The following is a 24327-nucleotide window of genomic DNA, read 5'->3' as shown; positions in this document are numbered from 1 at the left end:
GTTGTTGTTCTTCTTAGATCTTCTCTGGTCTCTTAACGTTTCCGTATCTCTAGATCGCCACCCGTTTTACTTTACCCCGTTTCCTTTTACTGGAGCCGGCGGTGATAGTATATTTTGCTGTTTACTAATCCTTTTCCCGACTACCCCTTTCTCGCACAAGTCCTGTTCTCACCATTCGACGCCTCGATTGTTTCTTCCGGGGGCCTGAATTTTCTCTCCGTCTTTGCGAACACTTTCGCGACATCTTTCGCGGCCAGTTCCTACAGCTCCGCCTTATCGATCGTATCCGATGGGGTTTGAGGGATCGTTGCACTCGACCGCTCGACGACAAAGGTCCTGATCTCCTTCTCATTCGTCGGAGTCTCCGACGTTGTCTCCCTTGATGGTCCTATCCTCATCCCCGCTGTCCCCACTCTTTTCACCTTGATTTCCTCTTCCGTGTCGCTTCGTCCCATTGTCATTCCTCTTTTTCTTCCCCCCCGTTTCTGTTTTTGAAGTAAGTTTCATATTTTCCTAGATGTTTTTATATGTGTCTCATCATCTTCTATCAAAGCTTTCACCGCGTATTCATAGGCGTCTGCTCCCCCCTCGCATTGTTCCCACTTTGCTTGGATGGATTGGGCAATGAGGCAGTCTTTTCCCCTGTTTCTCGCCTCGGTTTCCATGTTCATCATGACTTGTGGCCCCACCGTTGTCGCGCCTTTGATGCGATGTATTATTTTTTTCCGCTCGTTTTCTAGGCGTCTTATCTCGGCCGTTCTTGTTGCCCTCGTTCTCTTCAGGCCCCCCAGGGTGAACATTCTGGTTTTGAGGTTCACCGTAGTACCCGACAGCGAGCAAGAGTGAACTGATGGTACGTTAATAGGTGTCTCCGTTTCGTTCGATGATTGTTTCTACCAGGAGAAAAGGACTGAGTACGTCCTGTAGCCTCTTGACATACTCGTCGTTTTTTCCCTGTACGAGATTGCGTTTTTACATATCACCTTGTGAAGAAAACCTCTACCGAGTGTAGGTGAAAGTACAACTTCGTCGCGTACCACATATCGTTGGGGTCTCTGTTTGGATTGAGGTCCAATAACAGGGACACTATTATCGTGTCGCTAACCTTTGTTCTTCTAATCCGTTGACCACGACGATGATTTGGGCAAGTGTGCGATCTATTCGTCAAGATGCATGGATAGGGCAAACCTTTGAAAAGGCTCATATTATGATGAGGGGGTTAGACTATTCAATAAAAGGAGATCTGGTTTTGCCTTTCATCAAGTGAACACCAATGGTGTTCGGGTTCCACTGATGTCTAAGAAATATGTAGAATTGATTGAGTGGAGGTTCCGGGAATGCCAGAAGCTGGCCCCTGGCAAACATGAATTCTACGAAATAAAGAACACGTCGCTACAGACAAACTCATAAAAAGAAACCAATCCGGGGATTTATATGTAACTCCCTGCAAGTGCGAAGTCGACTATAAAATAGTGTCCTACCCTCTGGGTTGCATAGGATAGGATTAATGAACGAAGTAACAAACTTGCCCATTGGGGAGGGGGTGCGCGCTGGGCTGAGTAATATCCCATGTCGTCTGCTCTGAGTCCCTGCCAGCATTGAAATCTCAACAGTACCGACAGCAAGCCAGAGGGAAGGGAGAACGCAGTAATTTCCTGCTCAGCCAATCAAAGTTGCGTGCGGTCCCAATACTTTCTTGGCTCATGCGCCAGATTTTGGGCAATCGAGGAGGAGAATAGTGGACCGGAACCATCCCAACGCGCCCTATGATGCTGGAATCACACGTGTTCGAATACTGTAAAATATTCTCTGTAATCCAGTATGAATTAAGTATACGGCTCCGGATTATTGAATTTCAATATTCTGTTTGCATCATGCGGGATGTGCGAATCGTGCAATCCAGAAACGGTGTTGAGCGGCGCTGGACTCAGTACTGTCTATAAATATTTTTGAATGTACGACGTAGGATGTTTAAAGCATCATGACTAGACGAGGAGCTAAACTTCAACCCGAGCTGATAATGTTTATATGTATATTTTGAAAGTTCAAGAATGTAAGAGTACAAAACAACAATATCACATATTAAGAAACGAAGATATAGTATAACAATCAGGACGAAAAGTGGATATGAAGAGATACCCTACCTATCCAGTATAACAATAAAAAGAGTACCATGATTGATAAGCATGCCCAAATTAAAAAGACAAAATTTTCCAAGCACTAAATAAAGTAGTCATCCAGAAGTAATAATGCCTGTATTACCCTTATTAGATCTAACTGATAAAGCAACAGCTATGATTTACATCTAAACACGAAACCTCCTTAATAGCCTTTTCCTAACTACGTACAGAACAGCTAACGGGCAAGGAAGGGTCAGAGGCCGCCACATTGGATGAACTGGCCGAGAGCCCATTTCCCCAACACGTAATTCCTTAGTATCGACAAACTTAACTACCACCACAGATTATGATTACCCTCGTTGATAGCGGATGAAGCTTATGGCTTATACATTAATTCAACTACAACCTGATAAGCTCCACATACAGAACCACCGTTTACTCGGGACATCTATGTGGCTGGAGGCTTCGCACCGCTAGCACGAACACGCAGTCCTGATAGGGAGACACATATGAGCTAGGGTATATGATTAGAGAGTTCAATGTTGTCCCGGGGGTTAGGGAGGGTCGGGGGAAAGCTGGGTATAGATGTATGGATATGTAGTCAAGATGAACTACTGCAAATATCTTTGAGCTCGAGACAAGCTCAAGGATTCACGGACTGGGGACGCGCCACCATTCCAACCTCAACCCACCTAGGGGACCGCACTGACGACAGGTACAGGTCTCTACATGAGTACATGACAAGCTCCCATCCTCCACCCGCACAATTCCCCACCACCCGAAAAGCCAACCTTCGAACAAGCCCCCACCAAGCCCTCAACCCCCATCGCAGAATACCCCCGGCCTCCCAAGCACCCCATCCATCAGCGCCGCGCCCCTGCTCTCGGTCGGTGCGTATCTCGGGTGTGAAGACGGAGCGAATCTATCAGATAACCGCGCGCGGCCGTTAGGGCGGGAAGGGGTGGTGAGGAGGAGGAGGGGGGAAAGGCATTATCTCCGCTTTTCAGGGCGGCAAGAACATCTGCTCAACCCGCCGCCACTCTGCGTGTACTGCGGGAAGCTGTGCACGACGTTAAGCCCTATCGCGATGCTAGGTGCCGTCGCGCTGGTAGCGGGACGCCGTGGCGTGTGCTGTCCCCTCATTGCGGACACCTCCGGCAGGGCTACGCGGGAGGGCCTCAGTGAAGGATACGGATGTGGATGCGGATGAGGTGGCGCTGGGAGTTGTGGGGGGGGGGTAATCGATCGGTCTTGGTTTCGTTGCTGCGTGTGAGTGAGGCTCTCAAGGCCTTTCTTACGTGTCTATCTTCAAAACATAGACCAAGATAGAAGAGAGCTCCGCGATAGAGGTAGGGCACGGTGATGGGTGAGAGCTCACAGATGGAGGGGACAGAGAGAGTCTATAGGGAGAGCTTCAGATGGTTGATGAGGTCCAAAGCCCGAGAAGTCTAGACGAAACTGGTGAGGATCCAGGGCAGTACCCTTATCCTATACCACCTGGGTTTCCTTGGCGAGGCAGACCCCTCAACAGAGCCTCTTTGTCTGCCTTCCTCCGTCCCACATTCCTACCCATTACCTCCAGCTTCACCCACCTACTCCCAGCTCTCCTCCCACTTGCTGCTAGAATGGGATTAACAAGAATGCCACCTACTACCGCCTCGGTGGCTGTCTGATCTACGGCCATTTTCGCTTAACCGGTTAAGCAAGCACTGCAACGTTCAAGCAGGTATGTCGCCCAACCCTTACAAGAGTTTCAAGCTGATGGAAGAATTGTATTTAAACTATGTAAGGAACATGATCTTGCAATGTTTAGCACTACCCGCGGAACGACTTAAGGGACCAAATTCCTACCAAGCTAGGTACCTCGTCCTCCATCGTCTCTTTCACGTCAAGGTGGGTGACCTATCCCCTGTTTTCTTTTCTTGCGGGGCACAATATGATCTGCGGGTCCGTATGGTGTTAAGGGTGCGCCTAGCCTAGCGGGATCTACCTTCCTTCCTTCTCCGCTAACCTCACGTTATGATGCTCCGGTGAGAGGATCGCGATGAAGGACTCCAGGCGAGGACAGGATCACGGGTAACAATGACTCTTCAACGCAGGTAATATATATCTCATCCCCCAGCTTCCCGTATGCGCAATCTCCGTTCTGTGATCGGATAAACGTTTATTCCTCTTCCGAAACCGCTAGCCAGCACAAAATCACCCTCATCGTGAACCACAAGGAACCTGCAGGAGGTACTACGACCTCTCTCTTTGTAAATAGGCAATGTTGCAGAGGATCCTGGGTGTTTTGGTTGAGCATACCCCCCCTCTCGTAGGCAAAGGGGACGTTTTGAGTTGAAAGCATATGTACTTTAGCTGGAAGAATATGTGATTATGGAAACCCTTGCCATCGCTGAATAAAGATTTGAGATACAAGGAGATGAGTTCAAAAGCGGCCAGCAGGCTTTGCATTTTGTATAGATACTCGGGTTCGAAGAACGACTTGACCCATTGGTGGAAATGGTTAAGGCGAGACAAGGCCGCTAACCGGGGGTTTTCGGGTGCTCTCCAAACGAGCAGCTTGCACCATGAACTTTGTGCAATAGGTTACCAAAAAGTTAACGGTGAACACCCGTGGGTACATGTATCCTGCAGGTGGCTGTTGAAAAAGAAACCTATCACATGGCGAATTGTGACAGGCGGTTCGCGAACGGAGGTATCGTAGTATTCACCAAATACCATCCCCCAGTTAGAACACCAGAAGAGCGCGCGGATAATCCCAAGTGCAGTGAAACCTATTCGGGTTGTAGACCTATAGGACACGTTGTTATTATTACCCCCTAAGGTAGTAATGGAAGTCAACAGTCACCTCCGCTCATCGGTCAACAGTCATCCCAGGGCAACGTTCAACAGCAATTGCGGTGGGAAGACAGAAGACTGATGTTTGATTTCACGCTTTATGCTCATATAAGTCAAGCTCTTCTACAAAGACAGGGGAATCCGGTATTAAATATACAAAATAAATTTACTCTTCCGGAAATGACCGAGTTAAATATATATACGATACACCCGAATACAATGGAAAGGATTACTACTCTCTCTCGCCTTGTATATAGCAATATGGAGACCGCATTGGTTATGGTGTAAAGTGACTTATCCACCCACCTGAACCGCATATTTTCTGAAAGGTCCTCCAACAGGCTGCTGCTACCATGGCGTGGACATTAGTTTATTTAAATACCACGACTCATCGGCCGAACGGTCACTAAGTAGGCGTGCCCACTTTACAGGTCAGAGCATATAGTTTTCTTAGACATGCCTGTCTAGCAAAAGGACGTTTGACACTGGCTGGAATTAGATACATAGATTATCACTCGTTTTATAGTGCCCGATGACTAACTAGAAAAAAACACTTTTCTTCGTTTAACTCTTAATAGATTGATTGATAACTCATTTTTTTTATTTCAAAAGGGCTGTTTGATACTATGTTTGGCATAATACATAGCGAGACGACGATCAATAAATACCTGAACAGGTCGCAAAATCCTATATATGTAGTGGGAATTATTACGGAATTGCGTTAGATGTACCACAGAGGCAACTACTAAGTATCGTTGAATTTCTGCTAGAAGTATTACAGGGGCAGAATATAAACGACTACGGTTTTCACTCCTCGAAATATAGGCCGTTGCCGCGTTGCTTGATTAACAGGATTTTATACCGATCAGTTTTCGGTTTTCTTTAGATATGTGTACTAGTCCAAAGCATCTATATTGTATATTTTGGGGGTGTGTTCTCACCTCATGCATATATTTCGGAGACGCTACTGTCGATCATTTTAAGAGGTCCATGCATGCAAGAGCACGTATCCGAAGAGGTGGATACCCTTGTTACAGGAACTACGGAGCGCTGTCCTAGAGGCGAAGGACAGTGAGGAATACGAGTGACGGGTTGTGACGCGAGGATGGTCGGGTAACGAAAGGACAAGCATAGAAAGGTATCGGGTAGTGTGGGGGCATGCGGTGTTACCACACTAGTATTATACTATTATGACGGCACGCTTACTATTGGGTGTCTCACCTGAAATAGAATAGGAAGCGGGGCTTACGGCTGTAGGCTGTTCTACTTAGGGAAGTAGGTCTAGGATAATAGTATGGTACAACCCGATGACTGGCAATTGCAAGGTTCATGGTTACGTGTCGGAATTAGAATGGAGGACGGAACTATGCAGGGGCGCTTTTCTATCTGGGTTATCTTCGGGAACGTTATCTTATTCTATTATCGTTGTATCAGTTAGTATTAGGAAGCGGGCCTTGGCATAGGTTCCAACATGTATAAATAGGGCAGGATTCTGCGAAGACTTGAGGGTATCATCAACCATCAGTCGGGTGCAATCCGGTCGACAATATCACGTGAAAGGAACAAGCCTGAATGGCCAACCGAGTAAGGGTATTGTAACGAGGTAGCCGAAGATGATGAAAAGTCAGCACGGGGGTATTCATAGTGCGATGCAGATTTGCTGCTATCATCATACACTATTGGAATCACCGAGGACCTAAGAGAACTTTAAGAACAAAGATCAGGAGTTATTTTGTTAAACGCTTTTGCACTTTTTTGATATGGGTAGAGGCATCAAATAGTCTCACTGTAAAAAGCATAAATAATAACACTATGCTGTACGTTATCCCTAACTTTTACTCTTTGTCTATCGCATAAACTACCAAAGTCTCGACAAGACAACTACTCGCTTAAACCAATACTCTGAGTATTTTGCTTAGTGGCGGATAGTCACCGTGCTCTCAGTAGAAGAATAAGCGCTTAGTCTATTAGAAAGACCAAGGTACTATATGCACCCCGAGTGGAAACAGCAGCCATCAATAACTACCTTTGCGCTACATCCTTCATCGTACAAAGAGGAAGCGCCGAACACCTATACTGCGGATACCTCCACTATACAGGTTTTTTCGCAGAAGCAGGAACCACCGCTACCTTCGAGGAACACGACCCCGAAATCCTCAACTACCCAGAACTCTTCCCAATCAAGATCACTCTCTCGCAGCGGTCTTTCGGACTTGCCCACCCAGCCCCCTGGTTCATCGCTCAACCCTGGTGCAGAAGGCAACCACAGCTCAAACTCGAGCAACTTAGCAATGTCAAGGGCTCATCAGCAACGGTCGGAGGAAGACTACAACATGGAGAGCTCAATCGCCTTGAGAGATCGAGGTATATTGGAAACCCAGGCGAAGAGGCGCCACAGGAAAGAGAGAGATGTGCCGATAGGCTCCCTCTTTGCATCGACGAGGCAGGAAGAATCATATGGGCAGGCGAGGAGGCGACAGGTAGATCACAGGGAGTTCTCCCCCTACGTCACCCCCATCAGAGAGAGATCCTCTACTCAGAGGCCCTCGGTATCTCGGGTAATGGACGACGACGAGGATACCAATATGGATATAGAAGAGCGACGAGTGGAGAATCCTTTTGGCGATCTCATCGGGCAAGTAGTCCAGCGCCAAGGGGCTCCAGTGGTGCAGCAGCTCAGCCGAGGGATCGAGGAACTCAGCATGCACGTACGGGATATTCCCATCCTCAGGGAGCTCACCCGTCAGCAGCAAGAGTATACCAACAAGATCGTCGAGGACCTCCATGCCAAGTTCGCTGGGGACAGAGCCGAGCGCGACAACCAACTCAACCAGGTCATGGCTCAGTTACGAGCAGAATCCACCGCCGCTACCAGCAACCTCGGTCAAGTCCTCGGGCAGATCGTAGAGGCAACTAGGGCGCATCAGGAAAGGCAGGAGCGACAGGATCAGCACATTAACGCGCTGACCGACTTCGTTCAGCAACTCCCCAAAAATGGCCATGTACAGCTACCCGCGGAGGTCACGGCTGCCCTGGAAAGAATGGAGCGGGACAGACAGGCCGCGATGGAGGACCAGTTCGCAGGTACGAAGAAAAACCTGGAGGAGATAATCGAGCAAATGCGGTTAGCAGCCAGCAGAACGGCCGCGACCCCCGAAGGTGCAGGAGGCGGAGGCGTAGTACCCCCCCAACCTCCACAGAACCCCCCTAGCAATTCCGGAGAGAGACCGGAAGGATCAGGGAGCCAACCCCCCGTACTCCCCCGCTCTGAGGCAAGAAGCCAGCGAAGCGAGCAAGGAGGCAGCGGAGGTAATGGCAATAATGGTAATGGCGGGAATCGTGGAAGGCCTCGAGACCCATCCCCCTCCGACTCATCCAGCTCCTCAGATTCAGAGGACGATCGCCGGGCACGCGAGCGAAAGCAGAGAAGACGGGAAGAGCGAAGGCGCCGTAATAGGCAGCAAGAGGTAGACCTCCTGCACCCCCCTCGCGCCACCCTGGGAGACACGCCAAAACAGGCAAAAATCCCCTTCTCCGGAAAAGCCGACGAAGACGTGCGGCACTGGATCGACCAAATGGAAGTCTTAATTGAACTTCAGAGGAAGGTTCGGTGGGACGACCAGATCAAAATCCTGTGGGCATCCCTGGAACTCACCGGGAGTGCGGCAAAATTCTGGCGAAACTTCGTGGAACGACTATCAGTTGACCCCAGCATCGGGACATGGGAAAATTTTAAAAACGAATTACGGATTCAATATGGCAATCGAACGAGTCAAGAACAAGCCAAACAGAAGATGGATAAGCTCCGTCAAACTGGCATGATCGATGACTACATCAATGAGATGCAGAATCTGGAATGGGACGCGAAGGTCGGACCCATCGTAATGAAATCCATGATCCTAACAGGAATAAACTCCTCGCTGGAACAACGCCTCTCGAATGCAATCGAGGAACCAGAAGATTTCGCGGAATGGCTAGCCTGGGTTAGGAAGGTCGGACGCAAAGATCACGAGGTGAAGGCCCGAAAAGAGATCTTACGTGGCAAGGATGTCGTGAAACCTCGCGAGGAGAAGTCGGAACGGCGAAAATCGCGCAACCCCGCACCTCGGAAAACTTTCTCCGCGTCAGCGCACAACTCCAAGCCCTCGGATGACTTAGGTGTCACCAAGGACGAGAAGGAGAAGTGGCAAAAGGAAGGAAAGTGTTTCCGTTGTGGTAGAGATAACCACTTCGCGAAAGATTGCGTGGCGACGAGTAAGGTCAGGTTAACCGACCTGAAGAGAAAACGGTATCCTTCCGGAGGAAAGGACCACGGAAGGGAGGGTGAAAAGAATCGGAAATTGGGCCCCCAGAATGAGGCATTTAGGGCAAGGATTACAACTTTGGAGGATCAAAATTGATTGGGTATTTCTAGTCCTCATTATCTCATGTTACGTTAGGATTTCTTTCTATGTCGGGTCACGAAAACAAGGTTTTATGTATTACGGTTATTCTTATCGGTTGGCTACGGAATTTTTCTATATTTGTTTTGTTACACGCGCGGAAATTCAATTCTCTTTACACACACTCTGAGGATGGGGTTACACCCGGAAACGCCTGGTGCGTAAGTGTTGTACCATGATCTTCATCAAACAACTCGAACTCTCTATATAAACCCCCTCACCCCGCGCCCAACAGAAAAAACCATCGAACCAACCCACACCCGAAACCAATACCAAACCTTTTATCAAGCCAACATATAAGCATGTCTTCCAACACACAAGAAACTCGCCTTGAGATCGAGATCTCTTGGGATCACCCCGCAACTAGTACCAACCATGTCGCAACAGTCAACGCACTCCTAGACAGTGGCACTGAGGACTGGATCATGTCCTGGGACTGTATCCACCGTGCGAAAATACCCACTCAACCTCGACCAAAGCCTCTCATCATCAGACAGGCCGATGGTACCCCTATGCCCAATTCCGGCACTCACATCACCCAACCTCTCACCCTCCGCATCGGCAACCATCTAGACAGGGCTATCACCTGTGAGGTTGGCTCGTTTGCAGGAGAGGACCTCGTCATACCACATCGATGGCTCAAGGAGCATCAACCAACCATCCATTGGGGACGCAACAGTGTGAGCTTTCATAGCAACAACTGTATAGTCAATGGATGCTTCGTATCAGTCGAGGACATATACGATCAAGACCCAGAAGAGCTGGTCATCAGGCTGTTGAGGGCGTCACCCAAAAAGCAGACGACGATCGAGCAACACCCCTTTTGGGCAAGAGCATCGGTAAACGAGGCTCTCGTTAGTGCTATACCGGTGGAGTTTCAGGAATACGCCGACGTGTTCTCCAAGGAAGGAGCCGCTCGACTACCTGACCACTCTGAATGGGATCATACCATTCCTCTTATGGAAGGAAAGCAGCCTCCATGGGGACCGATCTATTCGCTCTCCCCACCTGAAGACAAGGCACTCCGGGAGTATTTGGACGAGAACTTGCCCTCCGGCAAAGTCGTCCCCTCCACTAGCCCAGCAGCGGCACTCGTCCTGTTCATTCCGAAAGCTAATGGTAAGCTTCGGTTATGTGTCGACTTTCGTGGTTTGAATGGAATCACGATCAAGAACCGTTATCCACTGCCGCTCATGAACGAGCTGGCCGACGCAACGAAAGGAGCACTCTACTACACGAAGATAGACCTGAAAAATGGCTATAATCTGATTAGGATTGCTAAGGGCGAAGAATGGAAAACCGCTTTCCGAACGAAATACGGCCTTTTCGAATATAGGGTAATGCCTTTCGGCTTGACCAATGCTCCTGCGTCGTTTCAGGTCATGGTCAATACCATATTCAAGGATCTTCTAGATCAAGGCGTAGTAGTCTACCTGGATGACATCTTAATGTATTCAAAGACTAGAGAAGAGCATACGATTCTTGTACGAGAAGTTTTGGAGCGACTGCGACGACACCATCTATACGGAAACCTCGAGAAAACGGAATGGTATCAACAGGAGGTAGAATTCCTGGGATTTATACTATCAGGAAAAGGGAACCGAGTATCACCAAAGAAAGTCCAGGCGATCGAAGTTTGGTTAGCCCCAACCAAGGTCAAGGAACTTCAATGCTTCCTCGGCTTCGCCAATTTCCTAAGACGGTTCATCCACCGATACTCCGAGGTTTGCAGACCTATGACCGACCTCCTGAAGAAAGGTTCCGTATGGAAATGGGGCAGGGAACAGCAAGATGTGTTCGACGAGCTCAAGAGGAGATTTACGTCCGCTCCAATACTCCGACACTATGACGAACACCGCGAAGCAATCGTGGAGACTGACGCGAGTGACTGGGCCGAGGCCGCAGTACTCTCCCAGGTGTTCGAGGACGGTATCCTACATCCGGTAGCTTACCACTCTCGCAAGTTCAACGAGGCAGAGGTCAACTATGAGATCTACGACAAGGAGATGCTCGCAATAGTTTCTGCCCTCTTAACTTGGAGACATTGGCTGGAAGGGACGGACATCCCTATCCAGATACATTCGGATCACCAAAACCTGCAGTATTTCACAACGACCAAGAAGCTGTCGAGAAGACAAGCCAGATGGGCCGAGAAGATAGCACCTTTTCGCTTCAAGATCCATTACCGACCAGGCGAAAAGAACGGCAAGCCAGATGCACTCACAAGGCGTCCGGAGTTCGCAATCGAAGGGGGAGTAATGCGTGAGCAGCCCGTAAAACAGCTACTCAGCGCAGAACAGTTTGTCAGAAAATCACGGACCAGCGTAGAAACTGGGCCTGAAGTGATTGGCAACCCCGAAGAGGAATGGAATCAGTTGGATCAGTGGTACGACATACCAAGCGTAGAGCTGCCTCAGCCACTACAGGGTTGGTATAATCAGGAAAGACGCTGGGTTCGGAGGATGGTTCCGGATGAACACCTCCCTGATTCAAACCTTGAGATCTTCGGACCACCGGAGGCCGCTATCGTGAAGGTAGAACCTGCCGCTGAATGGAGTCCCGATTCGAATGACCCCACCCATGATGGTCGATGGGTAGTACCGGGCTACGAGGTCAAGCAGGTCATTGAGGAACATCATGATCGACCCGTAGCGGGGCATCTAGGAAGGGATAAAACCCTCGAGTTGATTGATAGGAACTACTGGTGGCCAGGAATGTCCACAGATGTAGCCAGCTTCGTCAAGACTTGCGATGTATGCCAGAGAGCCAAGCAACGTCGGAGACACTTGTCACTCCCTCAACCCCTAGAGTTAGCCACCACACCTTGGACTGATATCTCGATGGATTTCGTAGTAGAAATGCCAAAGGAGAAGTCAGGATTCCGCAACGTATTGGTAGTCGTGGACCGTTTTACGAAAATGGCTCACTTCATTCCAATGACGGGAATCAACGCGGAGCAAACCGCCAACGCATTTGTCAAAGACATCTGGCGTTTCCACGGACTCCCTAGGAGTATCGTCTCAGATAGAGGAACACAATTCGTGTCAGCGTTCTGGACGGCAATCACGGAAAGATTGGGGATTCGTAGAAGACTCTCGACATCATTCCACCCGCAGACCGATGGCCAAACGGAACGAACCAACCAGCACATGGAAGGTTATATTCGGGCCTATACGGCAGGAACAGGCAAGAAGTGGAAAGACCTGTTACCTATCTGCGAATACGCCTACAATAATGCGAAGCATACGTCGACGGGACAATCGCCGTTCTACTGCAACTATGGTTTCCACCCTCGAACGGACTGGCCTACAGATGCAGAGATCGAACGTTTAGATGCCAATGGGAACAACTACTTGGACGAGATCATTACGGCCCATGAATTAGCGAGAGACACGCTACAGAAGACTTTCGACAGGATGGCGTCAAAGCCAGGGCCAGCAGTACAGCGGTTCACTATCGGTCAGAAAGTCTTGCTGGATACTCGGAACCTAGGAGGATACTCCAAGTGGTCAGATAAATTTACAGGACCATTCACGATCTCAGCGGTGATAGGCAATGGGGCTTACCGCCTTGAACTTCCGGTAGAATGGAAGGTTCATGACGTATTCCACGAGATGCTGCTACGACCCTATCGCGAGGATGCGGATCCCACTAGGCAGCAAAACACACGAAAACGACTAGCAACACCCGAACCACAGGAGGCATTGGCAGACGAGAACTTCCAGCCAACCTCGAACATACGACCCCATACACGGGGTCAAGGCCCAGCGATCGATAATGACCGGGCTCACAGGCGACAACGGAACAGGCGGGACTAAGCTCGATACCTTTCCCTACTCTATGACTTTTCCCACAGGGTTTTTATCATAGAAGGGTTTTAACGGTCGAGGGCGACGTCTAGGAAGGGGGAGTAGTGTTACAGGAACTACGGAGCGCTGTCCTAGAGGCGAAGGACAGTGAGGAATACGAGTGACGGGTTGTGACGCGAGGATGGTCGGGTAACGAAAGGACAAGCATAGAAAGGTATCGGGTAGTGTGGGGGCATGCGGTGTTACCACACTAGTATTATACTATTATGACGGCACGCTTACTATTGGGTGTCTCACCTGAAATAGAATAGGAAGCGGGGCTTACGGCTGTAGGCTGTTCTACTTAGGGAAGTAGGTCTAGGATAATAGTATGGTACAACCCGATGACTGGCAATTGCAAGGTTCATGGTTACGTGTCGGAATTAGAATGGAGGACGGAACTATGCGGGGGCGCTTTTCTATCTGGATTATCTTCGGGAACGTTATCTTATTCTATTATCGTTGTATCAGTTAGTATTAGGAAGCGGGCCTTGGCATAGGTTCCAACATGTATAAATAGGGCAGGATTCTGCGAAGACTTGAGGGTATCATCAACCACCAAGTCAAGGGAATCCGGTTTACAATATCATCAGTTTAAACGCTACAGAATTATCGCTTAGCACTGGCCATTTCCCCAAACAACCCTAGTGTGCTCACTGATGTGTGAGTGAACTCAGCAAACGATCTTCAAGGGACAATAGTAATAGGAATAATAGGGTCGAAAGAAAAGAAACCCACTTTCGAATTTTCTAAGCTCATCCCCGAAGCTCGCATGTCGAGGGGGTTTCCTGAATGGAACGATTTACCCATAAAGCTCCCTAGGTGAGCTGGCTTTAGCTCCGGCTTACTGACTGGACCGGTGATTTTTAAAATCGGCTTATCAAGGAAGAAACTAGGTCACCCAGGACGTTTTGCGGTTGGAATAGGTATTTTTGTAGGCTAGATTTGCGGAAGGGGAGCCTTGTTTGGCGTTATGTCTCAAAAAGACTCAAAACTATCATGTTTCGGGTGGTGATATGACCTTTTCTCACGATTCCATGACATATGACAGGTTCTATTAAGGACCCGTTCGGCCAACCCAATAATCTAGATTATTGGCGATAATCTGAGGATCATCGACTTTTGGATTATCATAATAATCTATGCTGTTGGTGCAATTGGATAATCCAACATTTGGAACTCCCGATTATACCAATAATCCACCAAGAAAACCATCACCTTCGGAGGTAATTATTCCCACACAACATAGATATCCTAAGAGCCTAATGCTATTTCAAAGTTATCCGGACATGTAGATTATCCACTTATTATGAGTATTATGATTACCATTTTCGCTACCCGATAATCTAGTCTGTCCAATGATCCGAAGAAATAATCTAAAGTTGTCCGAACGGACCCTAAGTCTTTTTCTGGTAGAAAGGCTTCCGAATAGGTAAGAATACATGTAGGTCAAGGAATTTGGAAGGTCTAGCGCGCGAGAACTGAAGGGACTGGGAGGGCGAAACTAGGTTTTCGTGGGTTAGGGTTTGGGCGGTTTTTTTTTTTTTTTGTTTAATTCATTGACTGCATGGGTTAGGACGGGGTAAATATTAAGGGCCCGTTCGGACAACCTTAGATTATTTCCTCGGGTTATTGGACAGACTGGATTATCAGGTAGCGGAAGTGATAATCATAATACTCAAAATAAGTGGATAATCTACATGTCCGGATAACGTTAGCTCTCAGGATATCTGTGTTGTGTGGGAATAATTACCTCCGGAGGTGATTGTTTTCTTGGCGGATTATTGGGATAATCAGGAGTTCCGAATGTTAGATTATTCAATTGCATGAACAGCATAGATTATTGTGATAATCCAATAGTCGATAGTCCGTCAGATTATCGCCAATAATCTAGATTATTGGGTTGTCCGAACAGGCCCTTAGTTCGATTCATTCAATGCCGGATGGGAAAGTAAAAAAGAGGGGGGGGGGGGAGATGAAGAAAGAAAGTAAAGATATGTTGATAAAAATAGGTGCCCTTGGCTCGAATGAATCAGGTATCGTACCTAGACAATTCGGGTACCCAGCTGTTCGTAATTGGTGACGTGGAGGCGTTTAATGTGTAAACAGCTCAAAACGGGTCATCCTGGATCAATAATAGCTGTAAAATTGCGAAGTTACACTACCTAGTATGACTTCCAGGTGTGGTTACCGCTGCCAGATCCGGATCACTGTCTGTGGGCCGCGATACATTGCAATTTGACAACGGTAGAGACTTCGGGTTAGCCTTACTTCCAATGGTACAGCGTTTTGTAATTAAGGTAAAATCTATGGGGTTATGTGAGTTTATGGGATCTGCTTCGTTTTCGTGCTACATTAGATATAATTAGCATCTAGCAGTTGAGATTGAAATGATCGCTCACAGTCAAAAGCAACGTCGTTCCGCTATTTCGTTTGATTTCGTTCCCGCTATCACACCTATTGAAGAGTTAGTACCTTGCAGCATCGCTAAACAAAAGAGAAAGATTGATTATCTGTACTCCTCTAATATATTGTATAGCAGTGGATTACTAAGTGATGGATTCTGGAGGTGACAGGGTGATAGTTCGTGAAGATGGAATGGATCATACATGTACTAGGGTGTAGCGAAAAGTGATCAGAATCTGATAAGACAAATACACCTATTCACCGTAACATTCACTTATCAGATTCTGATCACTTACCCTCAACAGCTCCAAATCCTCGTTTCTTGGCGACAACGGGCGCATGGCTGCAGCCAGCACATACCCAGGATGCAACGGTTGCCGCCCACCAATGTTCGGTGGACGCTCGCTGATGGGGGCAGCGCTCGCAGATGAGCAAGAAGCTTGTCTACCTAGGCATTTGACGAAAAATTAGTTTTGTTCGTCGATTGCCGGTGTTCGCGTGCCTACATCGTACCATCCTTCTTTTGTCGTGGAAGTACATGTAGGTATCCTTGTTGGTAAGCAAGTCTTCTTCCCTGTCACGGAACGGCGGAACGGCCCGAGATGACGCATCCGCTAGTGACTGTTCTTGAGAAAGAGTCAAAAACGTCTTTGGATGTCGTGACTCATCATTACATAAAGCAAACATAACTACATAACTACATATGCTGCAGCACACTTGATCTGACTTTATTCGAACATTCAGAGAAGTATCTTATCTAGAGCCTAGAGCCTTGGGCCTAGCGCCTAGACCCTAGAGCCTAGAGCCTCCAGCGCATCTGCGACCTAGTGCTTGACTGAAAACGGGCGAATTTGTCCTCCGGCACTCAAAGATCCGTGATTCTTGGACAGCAGAGAACCAGGTTCTGTTTTCACAGCTGTATTATTATTGTACAGATACATCGTCCGTTATCTCGTGGAAAGACTTCTTTTCGAGCAGTTGTTCGTCCTATCACGTGACTTAGGCGGTCATAGATGTACGATCACGTAATCCCCACCATCGCAAGTCAGGGATTCTCTCGACCTCACATCAACAATCACTGTGCAGCCATGCCTCCGCACCGCCCCAACACCCCGATTTCCGCCGCATCATCCTTTAGCTGCGACCCTTGCTCCTCCTCAGGTCCGCCCCCGTCTGCTCCTCCCTTGCCTTTTGCAGGTCGGGGCCCTGCCACACCACCGGAGGACCCGCCAAGCCCCACCCCGTCCCCCCCCGTGGAGCTCTCCGCCTTCTTCGCGTCTATCTCAGCCTTCCTGGAGGGTGACTACCTCAACGAAAGGACACTCACACTCGCCCAGGTCTCCCCTGCCCGCCTGGAAAGATTCCAGCGCTGGGCTCTGAACCGCAGACTTCACCGGCTACGGTGCGACCACAGCCCCCACCCCCACCCCCATCCCCCTCCACCCAAAACACTCCCCGAATGCACGCAGCTAACTCCACAGCTAGGTATATCTACGACGCGGCCACCCGCACGCTCACGCTCCGCGGCATGATCACGACTGTACACGACGCGATCATTCAGTGGTTGATGGAGATCTATTCGAAGCTAAGCCTCTCCGACGAGGAGCGGGCACACATCCAGTTTAATACGGGCTATGATATACCACTACAGGGTGGCGGGATACGGCAGCCAGATGCGTCGTTCAGATATGTGTTTATAGATGAGAAGGAAGGGGTGGAAGTGACTGACCCGTATCCGCGGGTGATCTTCGAGGTGGCCTTCTCGCAGAAACATGACGATGTGAAGTGCGTGGCGGAGAGCTGGCTCAAAGGCACCAAGGGTATGGTGAGCGTGGTGGTGGTAGTCAATATCGAGGAGGGAGGCAAGCGTAACGGAACCGGGGATGCCGATGAGAGCGTCAACAGGATGGATCAGGATGGCGATGGCGAGGATCAGGCAGAGGAATCAACTGAGTCAGAAGCAGAGTCGGAAGACTTCACATCGGCGCAAGTGATCGCGAACTTCCACAAGAGATGCAACCCCTCGGATGTTGTCGGGCCGCTTACAGCCACGGTCGAGCTCTTCCGCCTGCGAGAAGACGGTAATATGGTGCGCGACGGGCCCGCATATGTATTCACACTCCCACCTCCCTCACTTTTTAGGTCTCCTTTCCCATATCACGCATGGCTAACTTGGCCGTTCAGAGATTCCTCCCAGACCAGAGCCCCGAAGTAGACCCTGTGTTGAAAATTTCAGACCTGTTGCGCGACACCAAGGACGGTGATCGGCGGACAGTGGCCCTACCGCTGGCGCGGTATGGGTAGCTCTTAAACACGGCGAAGAGGGATCTGGCAGTAATGAGGACGGCGAAGCAAAAGAGGGATAAGAGGAAGAGGGCGGAGGAGGGAAGCGAGGAGGGGGAGGATTATGTGGCGGAGGAGTTGGAGGAGAGGGGGGCCAAGAAGGTTAGGCTTCTGAGGAGTGGGCGAGAGGTAGTCGGAGCGGGGATGTGGCGAGCTGATGTGGGAAGGGAAGGCTTGGTGTTTGTGTGTGTGTTTGGGGAGGGGGGGGGCGTGGTTTACCATTCTTTTTTCTCGGATTCCCATTAGCAGGACTACTGGCTTGAAAGTACATATCTTATTCCGATCATCGTTTATCGTTTTATTTCCTGATGATATTTAGCGGGTCTACATGTAGTTATATGTTTACCATTAACTCAATTAACTTCTATACATACCTTAATCGCTTCACCGTATAGAAAGGGTCGAATTGGGCCCATACAGACGAAAATGTTTTAACCTTCCTACCAACGCCCCCCAGCCGCCAGGAGTAAAGACACCCTACCTGTCATGATTAACAGGTTGGCGTTGACCCGGTCAGAATCAATAACAAATTATATTGATCACTGTTGTCACAGCAATCAGGGATTTGCGCCGCAGTGATAATGCTTTCATCCCAGCATACTACCCCTTACCCCGGTGCTATCACCCTTTTGCGCAGTTTTCCCACTTTGCAAAACAGAAACCAGGCCCGCACGAGAGACCAATTATTTGAACAAGATCTGCCAGTGAAGTTACCCAAGCCCCACTCTTTCCTCGGGGGTGGCGGGAGGTGGCATTTCCGCGCCGGACGGAGTAAAGACGATAAAACACTTCCTATATATAGCTAGGCACAGTAGTGGGCGATGCTCCTCCACCTTATATCTTTACCTTTGCGTTTTCCCTCTCCTTCCCCTGTTGCGTCCCTATCTTGTGTAAACAAATTGTTGTTTAGTTATATATTATCGGCCTTACGGGGGTCTCAGGTGGAGAGAGAGGTGGAAGAAATTGCCTGGTGCAGGTTATACTAGTACAATTAAGGAAATAAGTGGGTCATTCTGATGAGAAGATAATAACGAAATCATGTATTATAATGTTGTAAACTGTCAGAGAAGGAACAGAACCTGGAAGAATGTTGAACTCAGGTGTCAACCCTTTCCCTATCAATTTCGATTGTTCATATAACTATAATTGCATGCTTTGTGTTCTTGCTATTCAAGCCCCTATGGAAGAGTATGTACGGCGGCTCGTAACTACCAAAGTGCAATTAGCGAATTCGGGGTTTTGGCAACCAGCGCGACACCCCACGAACGACCATCAACCATCAACCATCAACCAACCACGAACACCATCGCCCATGAACACCACCGCTCACTTCACCTAACCTCTGGTAGGGAAGTTTATTGCACGCCGCTTCACTTGACCTCTGGTAAGGAAGTCCGTTGCCGCCAAGTCCAGCACCCGCCAACTCCAGCACCCGCCAACTCCAACACATGTCCCCACCAGCACCCGTTCCCAACAACTTAACCATCCCTCTGGTAGGTGAGTTTTTATTGCATTGCTTCACTTAACCTCTGGTGGGGAAGACTGCTGCCGGTGCTAATATGACTACAGCAATGCCTAAGTTCACTAATCTCGCCCTAATGCACACCAAAGCCGGTACCCTCAAGTCTCCTCCCTCCCTCCAAGGTCGAAAGAAGGCCGACTGTGTCAAAAGCCACCGCCTGTCTGATATCGTGACCAAACAGTTCACACCATTCCTCATCAGGCAAGCTACTGGTCAAGCTGCCGGTCAATCTGTTGAACCCAAAAAAGCACAGGGTGATCAGGAGTTGGAAAGGGATATCAACAAGTGGATGTGTCTCCCTGAGGGTATGAAAGGTACTTGTGAGGAGGCCAAAGCCAATGGGACCAGGTCTTTTAAGATTTTCAAGGGCAAGATTGGGAATGGCATTGAGGTATTCTTTGACGTTGATATGTCTCAATCTTTGAATAAAGTTGGCACTCTTGTTAACAAGAGTTTGGGGGAGCTCAATAATGCTGCTCTTACTTACAAGCAAGTTGAAGTTCCTGCAGTTCCCGGTGCCTTTTATCTTGCCCTTGATAAACATTACACCCGAATGTTTGTCTACTTTAGCAAGGGTATGGGGATGGTCTACGGAGTTGAAATTGGGAACTTAGTTCTGAAGTCTACAACATACAACATTGAGGAATATCCTGAACTCCAACTACCTGATATTCCGGATGCCAAAATTGTTAGGCATGCTGCGTACCAGAATTGGCTTCTTGCCAATGCTAATCTTTGTTGGGCTAATTGTTCACGGGCTGGTGTTTACTATTGGGGTATGGAGATGGAAAGAGGTCATAATGATGACGCTGTCATCACCAAAGATACTCTCAAAACATCTCAACACATGAATCCCGTTCTCCTCCGGCTCTTTACCTCATTAGGCAATCTTACTATATCCAAAAGAATTTTGCTTGTTTCAGGTGACAAAAATAACAGAGATCTTTGTGTCAAAATAATCACGGTTTTGCCCACGGCAGAGAAACAGTGGGCAACTGATGATCAAGAATGTTTATCTTTGAGAGCATGTTTGATTAATATGTTTACTGAACCTCATTATGATATTGGTGATTTAAAAGATGTATAGACGGTAATGTCACCAATGGTTGAGTTCACAGGGATGATTTCTGTATCAGGGAAACGAATAGGAAGTTTGTTTGTAGGCCTGGTGTATTTGGTTTTCTTAGGGGAACAAAGTTGGAACACTTTACTACTAACTGGTACGGTTTTAGACTTTGTTTGGTCTTAACAATGCATAAAGCAATCAAGAAGGAATATTTTAAAATATTTCCCGAAATTGTTTAGATTAGAATAACAATTTGTAGTTACAGAAATAAAATGATTGTTTTAACTATTTAGAAAAATATTTAATCACTATCCTCGTATAATGTCCTCCTCCTCTTTGGTTGCTGATTAGATTTCCTAATCTCTTGTAAAGCATTACCGTCGGGTAATATTGAAGGAATATCTTCATCAGCAAAAATGACATGTCGTCTTGTGCCACCTGGGCGCTCAAGATGCCCCAGATGCCCCAGGTGCCCCGAGACTTTTGTTTACCTATAGACCGACACCTGTGCATCCCACGAGGAACGCCCCGTATCTTTTTCTCAACTGATGTCGTCGCGACAGGTCTAGACCCAAAGTCGCCTCCTGGCATCTCCACACTAGTATTTTCAGCCGGGTTAACAGCTTTCGCTAGCAGTTTTTTCTGGCAGAATGAGATCACTCGGCAAAAGGTATATCGACTAGGAAATGTTTTCCACGAGGCTGTAACATATATTTGTCTATCGGTCTATCTAATTCTCTATGTGCATATTTGCTAGCGCCCTACGTACCCCGAATCTGCCTACCTACCCTAGTGCCGGACTGCCTACCCCCATGCCCGACTGCCTACCCAAGTGTCGAACCGTCTACCCTCGCACCTGCCTGCCTACCGCCATGTCTGACTGCCTTCCACCGTGCTCCACTGCCTGCCCCACTGCCTGCCTGACTTCATGCCAATTAGGAGTTCAATTAATGTCGATTGGGTGCACTGACAGTCGTCAATTCGGTGTAGATTTGAGCATAGATTTGAAAGTAGATTTGATGCTGATTTAGGTGTCAACTTGGCGCAATTAGTTAACATTTTGGCGTCGTTTTCGGCATCCATTTGAAGCCAATTTGATGGAATTAGCTGATGATCTGGTGTCGTTTAGAAGTCTGTAGCGGTGTCAGTACAAACATCAAAATGCAGAGATAAGTAAATATGTATAGAGGCATTGCTGCAGGTAGGAAGTAGACATTGCTGCTGGTGGATGGCAGGCTTCACTGCTGGTAGGAGGTAGGCATCGATGCAGGTGGGAGGTAGATGTCGAGGTAGGTGTTGAGGTAGTTGTCGAGAGGAAAATAGGCAGATAAGCAGGTAGATAAGCAGGTGGGATCCTCGAAATGTCAAATCTGACGTCATTTGCTAGCGAGGTCAGGGCTAGCAACAGGACTTGAGCAGATTCCCAACAGTGGGTCACGTTTTGGGAGTCGGTGAAGCATCAAGAGGTGAAGTGTCATATTTGTGACCCCTACTAGGCGTTGAAAGATAAGAGGTCATATTTTGGACGCCTATACGCGTTAATAGACGATCTATAACATTTTGTATGCTTAATAGGTACCAAAAGATGACTTGTCACATCTTGGTGGCAGCGGGATGAGGTTTTGTGAGCAATAGATGAGGTTTTCGGTGCGGAAGATGAATTTGGACATCTGGGCGCGCTGATTCATCCTGGCAAAACACGTTTTTTGTTGATTTTAACCAATTGGTGATGGAGAGGACTCTAAATGGGGAGAGTGAAATACAGAACCTGACTCCTCAGGTATATCAGGTGTCAAAGCCATTGAATCTCTTTTTAATTTAGGGATAGAGGGCAATGGGTTATCACAGATAAAATGTTCGTCTTCTGGGCAATGTGCCTATAGAATAATTAATATGAACCAGCTGCCATTCTAAAGAAGTGAAAAAGATACCCGTTCTCCCACTCTCATAGGAAGCTCTCTTTTAATGACCGCTGGTGAATTAAACCTGTATTTTCTTGCCCGTACATCAGTGAAAAACTCTTTTGTTTCCTCCTTCTCTTTTTTGATCCTAATTGCCCGTTGTTCTTCTGTTTGGTGCTTGACTACCTAAACAATTTTTGTAGTCGGCCCTCTACGAAAAGCCATCAGAAAATCTCTAACAATTATTAGCTTGTTCCTGATATCCAACCTATGAGGTCCATCTTTGGGGGTGAAAATGTGTTGCCACAAGGACTTGATATATATCTAATAACTCTGCGGTAATAGCACCGGCCATTTAGGGGAGGAGCTCAAGAGATCGAAAGCAAAATTCGAGTGATCGGTGATGAGCTCATACAAGTCCTCAAATACTTTTGATGATACATCTATATAACTGGTTAAAATAAATAATAAAATATTCCAACATTTAATTGTTTTACCTATGTTCTTATATGAACTCCATTTATCATCTAAAGAGACAACATATATCACTAACTTGCGGGAATCTCTTGCTGTAATTTTGGGAGTACTTTGTCTGTAGGCGGGTGCTAATGATGTAAGGTCAGGAAGTAAATCAAATGTTGGGTTCTGTTTTTTCGATTCTGTAGAAGTTTTACAAATTGAACCCTGACGGTAAAGTTCCATAATCTGACCGGCTGTTAACTAACCTGTTTTGACAACTCTCTCTGGTGAGTTTGTCGGGCTGGAGAGAAGAAGGATTGTTTCAATATTCTGTGAAGATTTACCCTTCCCTTTGAAGTTTGCAGTGTGGGAGAAAAAGACTTGAGTGTGGTTTGAATACATGACCTTGAGGGAGGATGTGTTTTTTGTAGTGCAAAGAAAATAGTATTGCGCCGCTGAAGTTCCAGCGAGAATGTGGGCATTTGAATGCTCTATATATACAGATATTCTAATACCACGTGATCCTCTGATTATACAATCCCTGACACTAAGCCTTGTTTGAATCCCTGTTCCTTCTATGAGTCATTCCTTATACATAAGTAATTCCATACATAACCGATATCGCAATGCCCTATTTCTACACTTCCCCTTACTTGCCAAATCGTATCAATTCTGACAGTTTTTGGTGAGCTAGTTTCGGTAGTCCTTTGGTTATTATGTCTGCAATATTGTCTTCAGTTGGAACATAGAGGAGTTTGAAGGTTCCGGCTTCGAGTTGTTCACGTGTGTAGTGGTAGTGAACGTCGATGTGTTTGGACCGGTCGTGGATACGTGGGTTCCCACGCAGTTCGATAGACCCTGTGTTGTCGGCGTGAATGTTGTACTGGTTTTGTTGTTGGAGTTCGCATAAGGTGTTACGAATCCATACCAGTTGAACAGCTGTAAGCGACGGAGCCATGTATTCGGCTTCTGTTGTTGAGACTGCGACTGATTTCTGCTTTCGGCTTCCCCAGCTGATGACTGACTTTTCTAGTCTGAACACGTATCCTGATAACGATTTTCTGTCATCTAGGTCTGACGTGTAGGAACTGTCTGAGAAACCATCGAGTGTTCTAGTATTTCCTTTTGAGTAGAACAGGTTCGGGACTTTGATTCCGTTGAGGTATCGGAGAGTTCGTTTGGCTGCTCGTAGGTGGTCCTCAGTTGGGCATGAGGAGTACTGAGAGAAGGTGGTAACGGTATGGGTGATATCAGATCTGGTTGCTATGCTGGCGTACATGAGTGATCCAATTATGGATTGATACTCAGTTGGTTTTTCGATTTGGTCTTCCGGTTCTCCTTTACGAAGGCTTAGATATGGTTCGAGTGGTGTACCAACT

General features: G+C 47.7%; 3 protein-coding genes across 3 annotated transcripts; 2 read left to right on the top strand and 1 right to left on the bottom strand.

The window, feature by feature from the left end:
- Window positions 1-260: 260 nt before the first annotated feature.
- LAJ45_10344 (uncharacterized protein) lies at window positions 261-800 on the bottom strand (the record flags this gene model as incomplete). The annotated part of the gene is made up of 2 exons (XM_046119871.1): window positions 261-485; window positions 561-800. The coding sequence occupies 2 exons, from the start codon at window positions 798-800 to the stop codon at window positions 261-263; spliced, it is 465 nt and encodes a 154-aa protein (XP_045967008.1).
- A 15945-nt stretch (window positions 801-16745) lies between these two features.
- Window positions 16746-17961, top strand: LAJ45_10343 (uncharacterized protein; the record flags this gene model as incomplete). The annotated part of the gene is made up of 3 exons (XM_046119870.1): window positions 16746-17059; window positions 17143-17746; window positions 17842-17961. 3 exons carry the CDS (start codon window positions 16746-16748, stop codon window positions 17959-17961), a joined length of 1038 nt encoding a protein of 345 aa, XP_045967007.1.
- Window positions 17962-19571: 1610 nt separating this feature from the next.
- LAJ45_10342 (uncharacterized protein) lies at window positions 19572-20609 on the top strand (the record flags this gene model as incomplete). The annotated part of the gene is made up of 1 exon (XM_046119869.1): window positions 19572-20609. The coding sequence occupies one exon, from the start codon at window positions 19572-19574 to the stop codon at window positions 20607-20609; it is 1038 nt and encodes a 345-aa protein (XP_045967006.1).
- Between the last annotated feature and the right edge of the window lie 3718 nt (window positions 20610-24327).

This window comes from Morchella importuna, assembly GCF_003444635.1.
Source record: "Morchella importuna strain M04M26 chromosome Unknown Morimp01GS044, whole genome shotgun sequence".
NCBI classification, from domain to species: domain Eukaryota; kingdom Fungi; phylum Ascomycota; class Pezizomycetes; order Pezizales; family Morchellaceae; genus Morchella; species Morchella importuna.
Note: the sequence above shows the minus strand (reverse complement) of the source record. Positions and strands in the feature narration are given on the sequence as shown.